This window comes from Ahaetulla prasina, chromosome 2 (assembly GCF_028640845.1).
Source record: "Ahaetulla prasina isolate Xishuangbanna chromosome 2, ASM2864084v1, whole genome shotgun sequence".
Classification (NCBI taxonomy): Eukaryota; Metazoa; Chordata; class Lepidosauria; order Squamata; family Colubridae; genus Ahaetulla; species Ahaetulla prasina.
Window position 1 is genome coordinate 96,384,161 of NC_080540.1, and position 17,992 is coordinate 96,402,152.

Here is a 17,992-nt window from a genome sequence, read left to right on the forward strand (position 1 = left end):
AAATTGGAAAACTCTAATCCAAGACCTCGGAGCTGTACTTAATTATGATGGGAGGAAAGCATCTAGTGGATATCTTGTTAAGAACCAAGAATTTAATTAGAAAACATTGCTCAGCTATCTCAAATACAGGAAGAACCATGCTGAAAGTAATGCTGGTGGAAACGCATGCTGGTGGAAATGCTGGTGGAAAGGCCGAAAGGCTGGAAAGCATGTCTTAATTGTGGGGAAGATCATCAAACTTTGGTAGATGGAGATCTGCAGGTGTGGACAAAGCCACAAGAAAAATGTGCACTAAGGGTGTCAGCTTTGAAAGAGATTTCCCATTTTACAAGGATATATGCAATGGGACCACAAAATGTGAAATGCATGAATGAATATACCACAACATTTTGAATGCAGAAAAGAAGCACATTAAGGAATGAGCGATTTTATATGGTCTGGAATAAGTCAAATTTAAATGAGATGATATATTCAGGGCATGAGACCATAAGAAAGAATAAAATAGCAAAGGCAATGGTGTGGCAACAGAATGGAAAAGACAGTTATAATTATGCATTCAGTTATAATCCAGTAAATCATAACAATTGAATTTAATGTATTTTCAATGAACATGAATATTACACAAGGCTATGTATTCACCACAACACAATGGGGAAAGAGGTAGGCTATGGCAAACCTTAAGTGGTACTGAATGCAACACCTAGACATGCAGTACTACTAATGGACAATTACAGTGCAAAAGAATCAAGGAATTACAGGAAGATTTCAAGATACAGGAGACAGAATACTAAGAGTTCTCTGAACAGAATTATTTTTTGTTATTAATATTTATTTTAAGCAATATAAATGCAGATTATACACTGGAACTTTAACTACATAATATCCTGGCCATCTCCCTTAAGGATTATTGCAATGAGCTCTCCAGGAGGCTATCTTTAAAGAGTATCTGGAAACTGCAGCTGGTGCAGAATGTGGCTACATGAGGCGTCTTGGGCCTCCAAGGATTGTGCAAGTAACACCTCTGCTGCATGAGCTGCACTGGAGGTCAGTTTGATTCCAAGTCCAATTCATGGTTTGGTTATCAACTTTAAAGCAGGGGTGCTATTCAGCAGGTTCTGGAGAACCGGTAGCGGAAATTTTGAGTAGTTCGGAGAACGGCCAAATACCACTTCTGGCTGGCTCCAAAGTGGGGTGGGAATGGAGATTTTGCAATATCCTTCCTCCCAGGAGTGGGGAGGGAATGGGGATTTGCAGTATCCTTCCCCTGGAGTGGGGTGGGAATGGAGATTTTGCAGTATCCTTCCCCTGCCACGCCCACCAAGCCACACCCACAGAACGGTAGTAAAAAAATTTGAATTCCACCACTGCTTTAAAGCCCTTCATTAAGGCAAGGGATCAGGTTATCCAAGGAACCGTCTTGTCCCAGTTACATCAACTTGTCCCACATAATCAAGCAAAGAGGATATGTTACAGATCTATTAGTTAAGAATTTCCACAGGCAGGGTCTAGGAAAAGAGCCTTCTCTGTCATTGCTCCTCTCTGTGGAGTATCTTGTCTTTAGAGGTGAAGTTAGGCCTGATATTTTCAGGCCTTCCAGAAGGAAGTGAAGACCTGGCTCTGCCAGCTGGCATGGGGGTCAAACAGTGGCTCACAACCCTGAGATTGGTGGTGGCTTAAGAGTGCTCCATCTATTGTTTAAAATTTTTTTAACATGTCTTTTTAACTCTGCACTTTTTAAAAAAATTTCACTTTGTTTTAATTCTTTTTAAATTGTATTTCTTTATATGGTTTTATCATTTGAATCTGTAAACTGCCCAGAGTCACTTGGATAGTGAAATGGGCAGGATCTACATTTGATAAATAATAAATAGGAATTGGAAATGGGGAAGTGCAATCCAGTCCTCAGGACACCTCCAGGTAAAAGAGTGAAATTGTTCATTTCAAATATATGGGTTAAGCTTTGCAAATTAAAAACAGCATCCAGATGTTGTTGACAGACACAGGATTAATATAAGGATCAGATTCAGCATACTTAACATATAAGAAAGAGGACATGAAGAGCTAGGGGAAGAAACAAGAGGCACATTATGGGAACCAAAATAAAAAAAAATATTCCTAAAATCTTGAGAAAAGATTAAAATGGCTTTCAGAGTAAGCTACCAAAATAGCTAGGTTGAAAGGTGGAGAATGAAAGTCTTGGGTAACAAGAAGCATACAATAACTGAATGCAGATTTTCCGTTTCAAGCAAGAAAGGACAAGTAAAGCTATCTCAATCAAGAACGTCACCAAATAAAATAATGTATCATGAAAAGAACAAATGAAGAAAATCAGAATTAACCCTCAAAATATACACAGCCATTATTCAAGTGATCTAATAGAGGCAAAGAAGTCTAAAAAATGTGGAAGTTCTAGAATGAAATATTTTACAAAGGTGCTTATAAAATGACAAGCATTTGTGTAGAAAGTAAATATTCAAAAACTAAATCCCCTGGAAAGTGAAATAGAACAGGCAACAAAGCAGGAGGGAAAACAGTTGCACACTAATAAATATGGAATAAATCTGAGTTTCTCAAATGTTGGAAAAGATCAATGAACATACCTACACCAAACAAGATACAAGAGAGATTTTAATGCAAATTAGTGAATCATTGCACTAGATCTTTATTTGGGCAAAAAATTGCTTAAGGCCTTACAATAAAAAATAAAGACACATATAGGTTGAAGCCAGAAGAATTAGGCGGAATGACCTTAACATCGAGAGAACTACCCGTAATATCTCTATTACTGCTGACATTGTCTTCATCTTCTTTCTTAATTAACATAGTTATCAACACCAGAAGACAACTTGAAGTACAAAGAGAAGGAAATATTGAGTCTTTATACTTTCTAAAATCCCAGTTTTCTATAATCCATCCCAGGACACACCTGTGATTCTTAATGGCAGAAAAACTAAGTGAGTATTCAAACTTCTGTCAGAATAGTTGAACTATTTAAATCAGGGTGAGAGGAAAAGTATAAATAACACCTGGATGGTTATATTTTAGAGTCTACAAAGTCAAGGTGGCTTCCCTTTAAACCTAGATATGTTTCTAATATGAAGAAAACCTAAAGAGGAGAATCTCTGGCAACATTACTTCCCTTTCCAGGATATCAGAAGTTGGAAGTCACCATAGAAGAGAAGTTGTCTAGATAAAAGGAAGACAAGGAGACAACAGAGAAGCAAAATGGGTTTTCTACATCTATTTTTGCTGTGAAAAATACTTGTTGGAGAAAATGGTTATACCTGTATGGTTATTTGAGGAGGGATAACATCTGAAAATGCATGCCAAGTAACAATGACACAATATATTGCACAATAACTAATCAATAGACCCAGATATCTTTCACCTAAAGAATTCAAATGAGATCTTGCCAATCTCTAACAAAAGCAGACAAGTTGCTGTTCAAATAATTTCCAGAGAACAGACACCCAAATAAAACCATTTTAAAATATGTGCATGTTTGTGGTGGTGTACCAGAGAAGAAAAGAACAATTAGGATAGTGCAGATCTCAAAGTAGTAGGCGAAAACAGTGATTAAATGCAGATTTCCTACACTCTGAAACCTATAAAAGAAGTCTTTGTGTGGATAATCAGTAGAAGCTTGGTAAAGAGAAGTTCTTCAAATCATAGCTTTTATTTGTTTATTCATTTGTTTATTGTTTGTTCATTTATTATTATTTTTTTTTTATTCATGTCAAAAGCATACTATCATAGCTTTTGACAGTTTCAGCAACCATGCGAAATCAGCATACTCTGGATTGGCATATATCTTTTTTATGGATTCTTAAATCCAGATGGGTTGAAATGAATTCTTTGATTTTATTTTTTAAAAATCCTTTTGATAAAGACTCCCACTCTTTAGAAATATAGATCCTTTTATGCTCACAAATAAATTAAAAGGCACATAGAACTGGAGAGTTCTGATTATGTGGGAAAATAAATGATCACTGAGCTAAAGCTACTTAATTTAATCGTAAAGAAAATGAGGCATACAGTGCAGTTGACATCTGATCGTCCAGACTTATGAAGTCAAAAGACTCTAAAGAACTCCAAAATGATTTTTCCAGTTAGATGAATGGCCAATATTGCAAGTGCAGTGCATGCTGGGGGGGGAAATGAAATTTATCATACAAACTGAAGAGGCTTGAACTGAAAATCACTGAACAGGTAAAAAAAGCCACTAGAACTGTAACAGACAGCTTACTAAAAATACAAATTCAGCCTGAGGATAGTGAAGCATGAAAATTTAAGAATTGTTAGGAAATATGTTAGAAATAAAAGAGAATCAATGTAATCGAATCAGTAAAGTCAAACTGATCAATAAAGTTGATTTCAAAGTGTAGGTATCACTTTATCTTATCTCAAACCTTAGGTTCTTACACTGGAAAAGTGCAACCAAGATCATACGACTTAACCCTAAAATATTTTTTTTATTTTTATTTGGGGTTTTAAGTTTAGGAATAAAGACGACAAATGTGACCTAAGATATGAACCAAAGAAAAATGGTTGCAAGGGTAGGAGAGAGAAGATTATTAGGGTTAGTCATTAGAACTCAAAATTATCCACTGAAATTAGCAAATATCAGGTTCAAAAGAAGAAGATTAGAATAATATAGGCTTTCACAGGTTTACCCAAGTAGGTATCATCTATGGATGTTGGATCCCGCCCCCCCCCCCCGCAATATTTGGCCATGCACCTAGGAATTTTAGAAACTAAAACCAGTGACTTAGGGTAGCGGCCCCCAGCCTTTTGAGCACCAGGGACTGGTTCCGAGGAGAAGTTTTTTCCGCGATGGCAAGTGGTTTCATGTGGCGCCTGCATTCTGTTATGGGGCTTTGCTTGTCTGTGCAACCTGGTCTCTGGCATGCCATGGACATGCCATAGTTGGGGACCCCTGACTTAGAGGGGCCAGGAAGGGGAAGTATATGATGATAGGCATTACTTTTGTAATACAGCTGAGTGGTGTCAATCTATAATGCTTGCTGATAAATCATTTAGGAAATAGGAAATAGGCAAATCACACATGGGAGATGATTGCACAAACTTCTGTATTAATTTATATTGTTTCCTTCGGCTTTGATTCACCTCTGCATCTGAATTAGTTCCACTGCCTAAATAGACCCATCTAATAAAGAGTTATTAATTGAATGAAATGCAGTGGTTAAGACCATGTTTTGTATTGGTTCATGATCTAAATCAGTTCTGCTCAATAGGGGAAACACTTTGTTCTTCCAGCAAGTGGGAATAATCTTATAGCGCTGCTATCAGGCCTGCTGAAATAATCTGTCTTGAATACTTTGAATCCCTTAAAGCTGTGATGGCGAACGTCTGGCATGCATGCCGGAAGTGGCATGCAGAGACATCTTCCCGGGCATGCCAGCCGTCGCCCGTTGCTTTTCTGGGGTATGGCACGCACATGCCAGCTGGTCTTTGCACACGCGAGAGTGCCAGAAACCGGAAGAGCAGCTCCCTGACGTGCATGCATGCACCGGGAACCTGACCTTCAGGTTTCTGGTGCGTGCATGCATGTCGGCCAGCTGGTTTTCGCATGCGCATGTGTACCAGAAACCAGAAGACCAGGTGACAGGCACACATGTGCGTGCCAGAAACTGGAAGCTGCTCTTCTGCTCTTCTGGTTTCAAGCGCTCTCACGTGTGTGTACCGGGGAGCTTCTCTTCTGATTTCTGGCGCTCCCTCCCCCATGTGCTCCCATTTTGGCACTCGGTGCTGAAAAGGTTCACCAACACTGCCTTAAAGCATTAGATAAACATTACTGTTAACTATCATTATCAGTGTGGTTATTTCTCTCTCTCTTTTTAAATCAGAGTTTAGCTTCAATCTTGAGAGAGACTATACTGGTGAGAATTTGGAAGTGTCATTTAATATGTCATGAACCAGCCAAGACATATACCGTATATACTCGAATATAAGCCGATCCGAGTATAAGCCGAGGTCCCCAATTTTACCCCAAAAACTGGGGTAAACTGGGGACTCGAGTATAAGCCGAGGGTGGGAAATGAGGCACCTACCGGTTGGGGAAACCCTCCCTCCCTCAGCTGAGAAGGCTGGCGGCTCCCCCGCCCCGCCCTCTCACTGCACCGGCAGGGCTTCCGTCCGGTAAAATGTGAAAAAAAGAAAAAAAAAACCTCGAGTATAAGCCGTATATACTCGAGTATAAGCCGAGGGGCTTTAAAAAAAAAAAACTCGAGTATAAGCCGTATAGACCCGAGTATAAGCCGAGGGGAAGTTTTTCAGCACAAAAAACGTGCTGAAAAACTCGGCTTATACTCGAGTATATACGGTAATACAGCAGGAAACCAAAATGAGCATCGAAATTTAGCATTCTGGCTTTAGGGCTGAGAAAACAGTGACCTCTAATCCCCAAGTGGAAATTGGTCACTTTATGACCCAAAATGCTTCAATGGAACCCTCTGAAAATATATTAAATCGCCAAATCAGTTCAGACAAAGTAAAATCCCTTCCCCCCCTCCTTTGTTATTTGGAGCACTCCCAATATAGCCCCATCAAGGAAAAATCCCTTCTACTAGTTTTAAAAAGCTGACATAGTTTCAGGAAGGGAGAAAATTCTTAATAATGAGACATCATCTAAATGAATTCGTGGCTCATAGTTACATGACTTTTTAGGAACAGATGTTGCATCAAATGTGAAACAATCGAAGACCAGATTCTAAGTAATTTGGATAGTTCCTCAAGAGTCTCTCCATTTAACTACTGGGAGCAACCCACCACTGATTATAATACATGAGAAACTGTTAGTGGTAGTGGTGGCCCCCCTGATGTCATCAAAACGATTTGCGCATGCGCAAAAGCGCTAACTACAATAGCGAACCGGTAGCACTGGGTTTTGAAACCCACTACTGATTATAATATGCTGCAATTAAAGGCAAACAATTTTTGTACTGGCAAAGGTGTCAGTTTAAAGCCAAATCACACAATTGTGTGTTTTTTTTAAAGCAGATTAAAAATGATCAAAGAAGGATCCGGTCACGATAAGGACTTCAGCTGAAGGTGGTGTGTGTGTGTTTCTGTGTATGTGTGCGTCTGTCTGGCTGTGTGTGTGTGTACCCTGTATGTCCAATTGTATGTATGTATGTATGTGTGTGGACCCTTTTTTGTCCAATTCAGCCTGCTTCAATGTGGGCTTCCTCTAGAATTCCCCAGTTAACATAACCAATAGTTTCTCTTCAAGCTTAAATGAGACTTGGAAAAGACAGCATCGACTCTGATAGAACCAAAAGATTAAACTACATGACTAGGTGCCATGATGAAGAACCTAACCTATTATTTTAAGAGAAATATACTTAATGCCATATGTACTGTTAGCCCTTTTGTTCCACACAGATTTATAGCTGAGCTCAGAAATGAAAATTTTATATACACGTATGCTACAAACTCTCATTTTAATTTTGCTAAAATCGAAATGGGTTCTTCAGATACTTCCAAGGTGTCACTGTTATCTCCTCTCCCCAAATGCTTAGAAAGCCATCCGCTTTAAAATGAGGACCCAGATTGTTGGGGGCAATAAGTTGACTTTGTATATAAATATACAAATAGGATGAAGACTATTGCTAACATAGTGTAAGCCGCCCTGAGTCTTTGGAGAAGGGCGGGCTATAAATGCAAATAATTTTTTTTTTTAAAAAAACTCCTTTGATATCAGAAGAGGAAAGAGAAACTGACAAAGGTCTTGTCAACTCCACTCTTCCTCCTTTTGTGTGGATTTCTGAGGGGGAATTGCCAAGCTAGGCTCAAGCTCAGGAGCCAGGAGCAAAAATGAGTAAGATCTTCCACCAATGGGCCAATGGAGCCACTGCTTCATAAAGCAAAAATGAAATAACAGCAGCAATTTTAATTACACCGCACTCAGCCAGAAATAAACCAGGACAGCTCTCAGGCACTGTTGATGTCATGGGAACACAGAGTTCCGGAGCCGTTCCCAAATGGGCTCAGGCTCCTCTTGGGAAGTGTCCAAAGATGCAACTGTTTAAGGTTTTCAGCCACAAAATTAAAAATAGGAGTATTCTCTCTGCTGACTATCTATTGAAATGAACTGGGCCGCAATGATGATGTTTTATATCCCAAAATATATCACCTATGAATTGCAGGGATAACGGGAACTGAAGTCAAAACTACTTAGAGGAAAGTTGTTTGAGAAAAAAATTTTTTTTCTTTATTCATTCAACATATTTAAAGGATGTTTGTATTTGCCACTGTGCCAATATTTCTGCAATATTTCTTTTATCCACTCTAAAATGTTTTTCTCTCCTATTGTCTGAATTGTTAATCATCACCCACAATATAAACAGTTTAGGACAAACACAGTATTTTAAGAAAAAGAGAGAGAGAGAGAAATCTAAATAATCAACCTTGACTTAAGTTGAAGCATTAAGCATTTCTTCTTTTGTGAATATAATTACGGCACATTCTTTGGTAAGGAAATATCTTACTACTTAACTTGTAGGGCAGTTTATGACTGCATTCCACTTTTAAAAATTGCACTTAACCTTTCAATGCCAGGGTACAATCCAGTGGTGAAATCCAAATTTTTTTACTACCGGTTCTGTGGCGTGGCTTGGTGGGCGTGGCAGGGGAAGCATACTGCAAAATCCACATTCCCACCTGACTCCTGGGGGAAGGATATTGCAAAATTTCCAATCCCACCCCACCTCTGGGGCCAGTCAGAGGTGGTATTTGCCGGTTCTCTGAACTACTCATATTTCCGCTACTGGTTCTCTACAACCTGTCAGAACCTCCTGGATTTCACCCCTGGTACAATCCCAATTTGCGTTCTGATCTTATGCTTGATTCAGGCTAAGTTAGAAAAATGTATTGCTTACAAGATAAATTGACATTATACTATATGACAGGACTTTATATGCTTCATAAATATCATGCATTTTTGCCTTTCTCAGATTAGAAAAACTAGCAGGGCTGTGAAATTCCTGGCAGACAACAACACATAGCTTGTAGACTGTGGATTGACTTGATGACTCATAAACTGTGCAGTTTAAGATCCCTTGAAGATTTGCAATGACACATACCCTTAAAAACTCAAGTCAGTCAACACATTGGTTTAGAACACTGCTGATTTCAATGGGCTTTAAATCAATAACTCCAGTGTAAATAGTTGTGGTGTACTTTTCTTGCCACTTATTCTTCTTAAGGTGGCTCTAATCTCCACCCTTGGGTATTTTTCTTAACTGGAGATTATTCAAGGTTTGCATTACTGAATATTAATATCTTAACATTAAAAGCTGATTCATCCAGGGTGGTTGCGGTGAGGAGTAATGGTGACTACCGAATATTGTTTTCCCAAGAATATTGATGAATCTTGGGAAAACAGAATGACAGTCTACTGTACCATTTTAGAAAAGCTAGAGAGCAAGCATTTTCTCAGGCATAACTTGACCACATTTCATAAGGCTATTTCACCACATCAAATACATTCAGTTAGTCCTCCAGGTCAGAAATGGCAGTGAATCAACATGAGATGGAATCCCACATTATTCAGGTCAAACAAACATCTGCCACACCACTTCCATTCACCACAAACTAAAGTGATGATATGGATTAAACAGAGTGAGGAAAAGTCCATCAGAAATTAAATGAATACATATACTGAGTGAATCTCCTCCCTCCCTCCCTCCCTCCCTCCCTCCCTCCCTCCCTCCCTCCTTCCTTCCTTCCTTCCTTCCTTCCTTCCTTCCTTCCTTCCTTCCTTCCTTCCTTCCTTCCTTCCTTCCTTCCTTCCTTTCTCAATATTTTCTGCCTATCTGGAATTATTCTTACAAAGAATGCTTGCAAAGAATGTTTTTTCTCCTACAATCAACGAAGAATTTTAGTTATCACAACAAAAGCTTCTCATGTTTCTTACCATTTCTATCTTTTTTATTACTTTCAAAAACCAATTGCCAAAGGAATGATGGAACAGCTACTCAGGGTTTTTTTTATTGCAGAGATATATAACTAGAAATCATGGGGTCATATTTGTACTCCAAAGAATTCTAAAAGTTATTACCAGATTATAACTAAAAGTTATTACCAGATTATAAAGTTTAAAAGGGAAACATGGTTCTTTATTTAAATTTAGGTTTAAATGCAAATGAAATAAAATGAAATTGCTTCATTTTTTCCCCCCTGGCTCCAGCTACTATTTTTTGGAGCATGTCAGCTCCTTCCAGGTCACTCAATAGCCATGTGCAGCTCTTGCTCAGAAAAAGCTGTGTGTACCCTGCTTAAGTTAACAGTCTAAATTCTACAACCTGATTTTCCTTATTGTTTCCGAATGGCAGCAGAGGGCTCAGTTAATGAAGGCATTCCAATTCTCTGTGCAATGATACTTGATCAAAAAAAAGTAGGAGAGCAAGAGAGAGAACCAATATCTCACTCAATATGAACTCAGAGATATAAACATAGAATCTAGGAAACATGCTAAAATTCAACTATTGTGAAGGATGATGGATATTAATACATGTCCAATGTTAATGTTCTTCAGGTGAAGGCCTTAAATACTTACCATCCCACAGAAGGTGTTATCTGTCCAACCCCACTGGGAGGGAGGGAATAAAAACCAGAAATATCTGATGTCTGAGGAGGACGGTGTACACCTATCAGAAAATGAAAACATGAGGAAATTTAGCTTAGCTTTATTTCTAGCTTTATATCAAAATGGATTCAAAAGATCCATGTTTGCTAACATTCAATAGCCAGTTAATTCATCTACTTACCCTCACCTTGTTCTTCCTACTATTTATTACCAAGATAAATATTCTTGGCCTTTCTTATCTGCAACGTTCTTTTCAAAGCATGCAGGCAAGTAGTCTAGATGGTGTGAGGGATAGAGGAAGTGAGTGAGACAAAAGTATCCAGAGCAAATGTCTATGGAAATTCACAATTATCAAGGTCATGGTTGTCCCAAGGGTGTTTTTCTCCAAAAGGCAATTGGACTTCAGTTCTGAAGAACTTTCTTGGATGAGAAGTGAAAAGTTTTCAAAGAAAAAAAAAGCAACCAAGAAAGTCCAATTGCGTTTTGGAAAAAGGCACCTTTGGGATATCCAGAGTAAGGATAAGAGAGAATGAATAGAACATAGTCAAGGTAGAACTAGGAAAGGAAGCAGTGTGGGAGATGAGTGGAACCTTCAATTTATCTGGAGATGATACAGTTGGTTTTATGTATAGTTGGAGAGAAGATCTAAATTTAGTGGTAGATAGGGAGAAACCTGCATTCTGAAGGATAACAATATGAAACTGACTTCCTTTTTGCCCTAAATTATATTGCTGAAATGAAGAAAGCTTGCAAGAAACCTGCTTGGATTCTTGTGGGAAAAGATGATGAGCTTTACTTGGCGCCACTACTCAACAAATTATGTTTGACTCAGAGTTTTTATTCCACCTATTTGTCTATATTCATGCTTTAACTCATTTATCCATTAATTAAATAAAAAAGTATTCCTACTTCTTAGCTTAATATGTGCTGTATAGAGATGCAGTACTGAGAAGGCATACTTCATTGGGTTATTGTGAAATAGAGAGAACTTATGAAGTGTTTTAGCATGATATGTGTACTGTTTCAGATGACCAGTCCTTCAAAGAAACATTCAAGGGTGATATTGGGAGATTTCAATTATCCTGACATCTACAGCAATCTACAAAGATTAGAATAAAATAAGCTCCCCCCCAGCTCTTTCTTGCTGGATTTATTTCTCAGAAGGTGATGGAAAGAACAAGAATAATTGAGGTCAGTGGCTAAGATGCTGAGCTTATCAATCAAAAGATCGGCAGTTCAGCAGTTCGAATCCTTAGTGCGTAATACACCCCATCCGTAATGGGGTGAGCTGCCATTACTTGTCCCAGCTTCTGCCAACCTAGCAGTTCGAAAGCACATAAAAAATGCAAGTAGGAAAATAGGGACCACCTTTGGTGGGAAGGTAACAGTGTTCTATGTGCCTTTGGCGTTTAGCCATGCTGGCCACATGACCATGGAGACGTCTTCGGACAGCGCTGGCTCTTTGGCTTTGAAACGGAGATGAGCACTGCCCTCTACAGTCAGGAACGACTAGCACATATGTGCGAGGGGAACCTTTACCTTTACCTTTATCCTAGACTGAACCCTTATCAGCAGGGATGGATTGGCTGAAGAAGTGAAACTGGTGATTATTTGAAGAGAATTGAATGGGTTATCATGATGTACAAAAGAGAAGGTCTGAAGAGATAAGTATACTTGAGTTCAGAAGAGTGGATATTGGTTACTCCAAGGGAAGAGAAGTCAGAACCAATAGCCTGAAATCTTAGCAGAGAAGTGTCAAGGAAGGAGGAAAATCCCACAAAATTAGATATTGAAAACCTAATTATATTCTTATCACAATGAAAGATTGGGAGAAATTTAGGCCAGGATGAATATGTACAGGGCTCTCTAAAGTACTGCAGAGGAAAAGGAACATTTATAGAAAACAAAAGAGAGAACTATTACTGAAGGGAAAAAAAATTAAGGCTTGGCTTCAGAAAGTTTAGGAATTGTGTCAGGAAGATAAGCTGAGGCTTGAGAGAGAAAACAGCCAAAAAATCTTTGGGAATGTCTGAAAGAAAGCAAAGCCAAAGAGGTTTGAATTGATGAAGAAGAAAAATGGGGAGCTGATAAGTGAACTTTCCTACTTCTATTTTCTCAGAAACAAAATAGAGCTCTAGTTGGTCATTATTATATATCTTGGGCAAAGAGGAACCTGCAGCTTAGGATGGAAAAGAAGAAGTTCACATCACCTCAATTTTTCTGTTCATCCAAGGTATTCTCTGGATGGACAAGCACTACCTGAAAAAGGGCAGGTTTGTGCTTGGGAGATTTTTCTGGACCTACAGCTTCTTCTAGAAGAGTAGATGGAGGCCATGGCTATCAGGGCCTTTGCCCAGCTGTGACAGGTGCACCAATTTTGACCGTTACTGGTACCAGAGAATCTTGGCAATTGTAATTCATGTCCACATCCCTGACTAGACTACTATATTACATTTTCATAGGGCTGCCCTTAAAGGCTATATGTAAACTGAAATTGGTCCAGAATGCAGTTGCCTGTGTATTCGATGCCTCCTGATGTTGGGAGCATATAACACTGATTTTGTGAGCCCTGCACTGGTTGCCAAAGATTTTGAGGTATAGTTTGAGAGAAAAGAGTCATACTGGGCTTGTGTAATTAGCTATGCTCCTAACTTCAGTAAGAGAAGCTACCAGAAGAGCCTTGCATTCTCAGAGAAAGTTTATTTGTTTTTATTTTAAGAAATAGTCTTTTAGGAACACTCACAGAGAATTTTAAAATCCATGGTTGAATTTCTCAGTATGTCAAGTTATAAGTTGCTTTGTGTTTTATTTCCTAAAGAGCCAAACAAGATTTGAACTATCTTACTCCCTACTTCCTGACAGATTTGGATATTTGCCCTTTGTGGAGCATCTAGTAACTTACTGCATGAATTAGTAACTAATTTTTCCCTCTTGTCTTTATGAAAAGTAGGTGAGCATTTCCAATAGGTTAAATATGCTAAAAGTATTTTTAATGTATGGAGAAGACAATGAAATATCCTGGGAGACCAACTCAATATCTGCAAAATCTGCATTGTTAAAAACAATGCCCAAACAATACTTAAAGGGGCTTTAGATATAGTCATTTTTCAGTTTCATACCCACTTTTCCATAGTCCCTGTGTTTGGCAGCCCGCTTAACCATATTCCATATTCAGGTTTGTTGTGATTTTAGAGCTTGGGAGGGGAGGAATGAACAGGTAATTTCTAATGATTTCCGTGGAAGTGGAAAAAAAAAAGACTGTTCCAAACAAACATGCTGAGAAATACTATGGGTGGAGCATTTTTATATCTCACAAGGTGTGTTCATTCAGAAATGTTGCAATGAGATTGAATGTAAATGTCTAGGAAAGCCAAAAACCATACAAGATTGTACTATCTCTGAATGCAGGTCGACAGTAGGTTCTCTGCATCATGTGCCTGTTGGTGAAATGAAGCCAAAGTAGGGCAGAATGAGAAGAAAAAAAATAAGTCAATGTTGTTCTGAAATTCTATGCTAGTGCTAGACTTTTCTTATGCAGCAGCAACAAATTTCTTATGTGCCCAATCACACTTGCCCAATAAAGAATATGCTATGCTATGCTATGCTATGCTATGCTATGCTATGCTATGCTATGCTATGCTATGCTATGCTATTCTAAAACATAATATTGCATTGTGGGTATGATTGTGTCTAGAGTATATGAAATAAGATGAACATGGAAGACTCAAAGGACAATGTATAAACTCTAGTAAGCAATCAGGTTGGGAGAAAGACACTATGCAAAAGAAAGAAAGAAAGAGAAAGAAAGAAAGAAAGAAAGAAAGAAAGAAAGAAAGAAACGGATCACTTTTCTCATACTCTTTTCTTCTGTTGGATTGGAAAATATCTTCTCTGACAGGATCGAAGTTATTGTTTCCTTCTATATGAAAAGATAATCCTAACAGGAAGAGGTATTTACTATATAATCCTTTGTGAGCCCACCAAGTTAGAACAAATCTATGCAGACTGTGCCAGGTATCCTCTGTCTTTGTGTTAGTTCTGTGAGTAGATATGTAAGTAATTCAGTGTTAAGACTGATAGGTAAGTAGGTGACGAAACTAAACTGCAAGTGAAAGTACTTTGGGCTGTGAATCTGAGTTTTGGATAAATTATGAATTATAAATGAAAAAGGATTTCCATTCATATTCCAGCTCTCATCAGTATTTCATTTCAAACAAAGAATTTTATAGACAAAGTGAGGGTCATGCATTTATTCTTGGATGCATCTATAGTTTTCTTGCCTATATATATATATATATATATATATATATATATATATATATATATATATATATATATATATATATATATATATATATATATATGCATTCTTTAGTTCATTTAATAAAAAAAAACATTCAAAAGCAGTCCCAAAAGTATGTGCAAAACATATATGCAAAAACATTAATCCTCATTTTTATCAGTCGGTTATTCAACTTTTGCTTTGTCTTGTGACAGCAAAGCTTGTTACAAGTAGCAGAGTAATCAAATATCTCAGTTGTTAATTTAATATTTCAATTTTGATATTTTTGTACATGGTCTCATTTAATTTGATATTCTCATTAGTGCAGAAATACCATGATTATATACCTTAATTATGAATTAATGCCATCACTCAATATCAATACCATATAATGAAGTTGTTATTAAAATTATAAAATTAATTTATAGTGAAATTTTAAAGACTTATGCCTTGATAGTAATTAGTCCACCAGAGGAAGATGTCACAAGGAACCGAGTTGTGGTCTCGTAGCTTTCATATATTAAAACAAGCTTTGAAGAAGCTTCATAGAACTACTACCGAATTAAGTTGCTTTTAGCCTTTACTATATTTGAATAATTTACCCAATCAAATTGAAATGCTGTGGGATGGTTCATAAAAATTAAATCCCAAACAGATAAAGCTATGGTGCCATCAAATCTACAATTTGCAGCTTAAATCTAGTCATTCAGAGAAGCAATTCTCATTCGCTAAATGAGAAGCAAGAGACTCATGACTGAGATCTTGAATGTTTTCATTATTTTGATGATAATGATGATTATGATACTCCTGAAGATCATTAGATCATGTTCTAATCTAAACAGGTCAGTCCAAATGTACCAAGTTTCTTTTTCCAATATACCCTATACAAGCTAGTGTGAAGAGATGCTTAGACTTCAGTCAGGAAATGGAAAGTAGTCACTCTTTTCTGATCTAGAAACTGGGTTTCCAATCAATGGAAATACAGGTAGTTACAACAGTCCGTTTAGTGACTGTTTAAAGTTACAAGGGTACTGAAAAATGTGACTTAGGACCATTTTTCATACTTATCTCCATGGTCACATGATCAAAATTCAGACGCACAGCAACTGACTCACAGTTGGTTGCAGTGTCCCAGGGTCATGTGATCACCTTTTGTGACCTTCGGACAAGGTAACGTCAATGGGGAAGCCAACTTCATTTAACAACCCCCCTTACTAACTTAACAACTGTTGCATTAAGGTTGTAAAATGGGGCAAAGCTCACTTAACAAATGCCTCGCTTAGCAACAGCATTGTTGGGCTCAATTGTGGTTGTAAGTCAAGGACTACCTGTATATGTTAGAAAGGTCCCAACAACAAATGTTCTGTGCACCTTTAGGGTTTGCGACAATTCAATAAATGTGAGTTGAGCTATTTCTAGAGGCACAGGGAGGCAGATAAACTCTTGAGAATGATTCACAATTAGCCAAGATATGTTAGCTGAAGATATGAACTTCTATTAACTGGCTATTATAATAGAGGACTTAAAACTAGAACATAGGGACATTTTTTTTCTATTAAAAATGGGATTTGAAGTAATAGGTTGTTTAATTTCCTAAACCGCAGTGTCATAGATACTCCCAGTGATTTGCAATCTGCTTCTCCATTCTTAAGTATTAAAATACAATGCTTGTTTGGTCACAATACTTCGTTTTATATGTCTCAGAAGCTTAGAATCAAATCAGAGAAACTCTAAAAGGAAAAACATTGGCCTCCAAAACTCCCAAGATTACTTACTTATTCCATTTCGCTGCCCAGAGTGAATATGTCTGTTGGTAGGAGAGCATGCTATTCAACCTCCAAGACACACAAAGGTGGTGTGTAAAATGGGGCAAAGCTCACTTAACAAATGCCTCGCTTAGCAACAGCATTGTTGGGCTCAATTGTGGTTGTAAGTCAAGGACTACCTGTATATGTTAGAAAGATCCCAACAACAAATGTTCTGTGCACCTTTAGGGTTTGCGACAATTCAATAAATGTGAGTTGAGCTATTTCTAGAGGCACAGGGAGGCAGATAAACTCTTGAGAATGATTCACAATTAACCAAGATATGTTAGCTGAAGATATGAACTTCTATTAACTGGCTATTATAATAGAGGACTTAAAACTAGAACATAGGGACATTTTTTTTCTATTAAAAATGGGATTTGAAGTAATAGGTTATTTAATTTCCTAAACCGCAGTGTCATAGATACTCCCAGTGATTTGCAATCTGCTTCTCCATTCTTAAGTATTAAAATACAATGCTTGTTTGGTTACAATACTTCGTTTTATATGTCTCAGAAGCTTAGAATCAAATCAGAGAAACTCTAAAAGGAAAAACATTGGCCTCCAAAACTCCCAAGATTACTTACTTATTCCATTTTGCTGCCCAGAGTGAATATGTCTGTTGGTAGGAGAGCATGCTATTCAACCTCCAAGACACACGAAGGTGGTGTGTAAAAATGGGCAGTGTCCATGATGAAGCCCTTGAGTTGGAAACTGAACGTCTGTGGCAGCCATTCCAAACTTCATGACTATGGCTAAATTCCCCACAGCACACACTTTTTAAAGCAGGGGTCTCCAACCTTGGTCACTTTAAGCCTGGAGGACTTCAACTCCCAGAATTGAAGTCCTCCAGGCTTAAGGTGGCCAAGGTTGGAGAGCCCTGTTTTAAAGCACATCTCTCTCCCCCCCCCAAAGGATAGCATCACAGGAGAGGCGAAGGATTAGTTACCTTGTTTCTGGTTGATGTCGGCTGGCAGGTGTGGTGAATGGGAGCCATGGCTGAAATGTTCATTGCTATATGGGATGAGTGGGGTGAGTGGATGGACCCCATGAGATGGCTGTACTACGGGAACTTTGTTAGACTGAAAAACAGAAGTCAGAAGAAGAGAGACGATTTAGAAAGGCCAGCCTTTGAGCTCTGTAAATTGGGGATGCGGGGGGAGAAGAACCCAAGTCAGAAGCATCCTGAAATTCCTCTCCCCACCCCTAAATTACTTATCCTCACTAAGCAAACAACTTGCTTAGTAGATTTATTTTATTGATTGATTGATTTTTGTCAAACACGTACTAAACAAT

General features: G+C 38.0%; 1 protein-coding gene across 5 annotated transcripts in view; it reads right to left on the minus strand.

The window, feature by feature from the left end:
* The window catches only part of LOC131192571 (lymphoid enhancer-binding factor 1-like), a 152,655-nt gene that overhangs the window by 34,370 nt on the left and 100,293 nt on the right, over positions 1-17,992 (minus strand). For all 5 annotated transcript variants that reach the window (XM_058171820.1, XM_058171822.1, XM_058171818.1 and 2 more), the window contains exons 2-3: positions 17,646-17,778; positions 10,580-10,670 (exon numbers count right to left, since the gene is read on the minus strand). In XM_058171820.1, the coding sequence (XP_058027803.1) occupies positions 10,580-10,670; positions 17,646-17,778 (224 nt within the window). The remainder of the gene's footprint in view (positions 1-10,579; positions 10,671-17,645; positions 17,779-17,992) is intronic.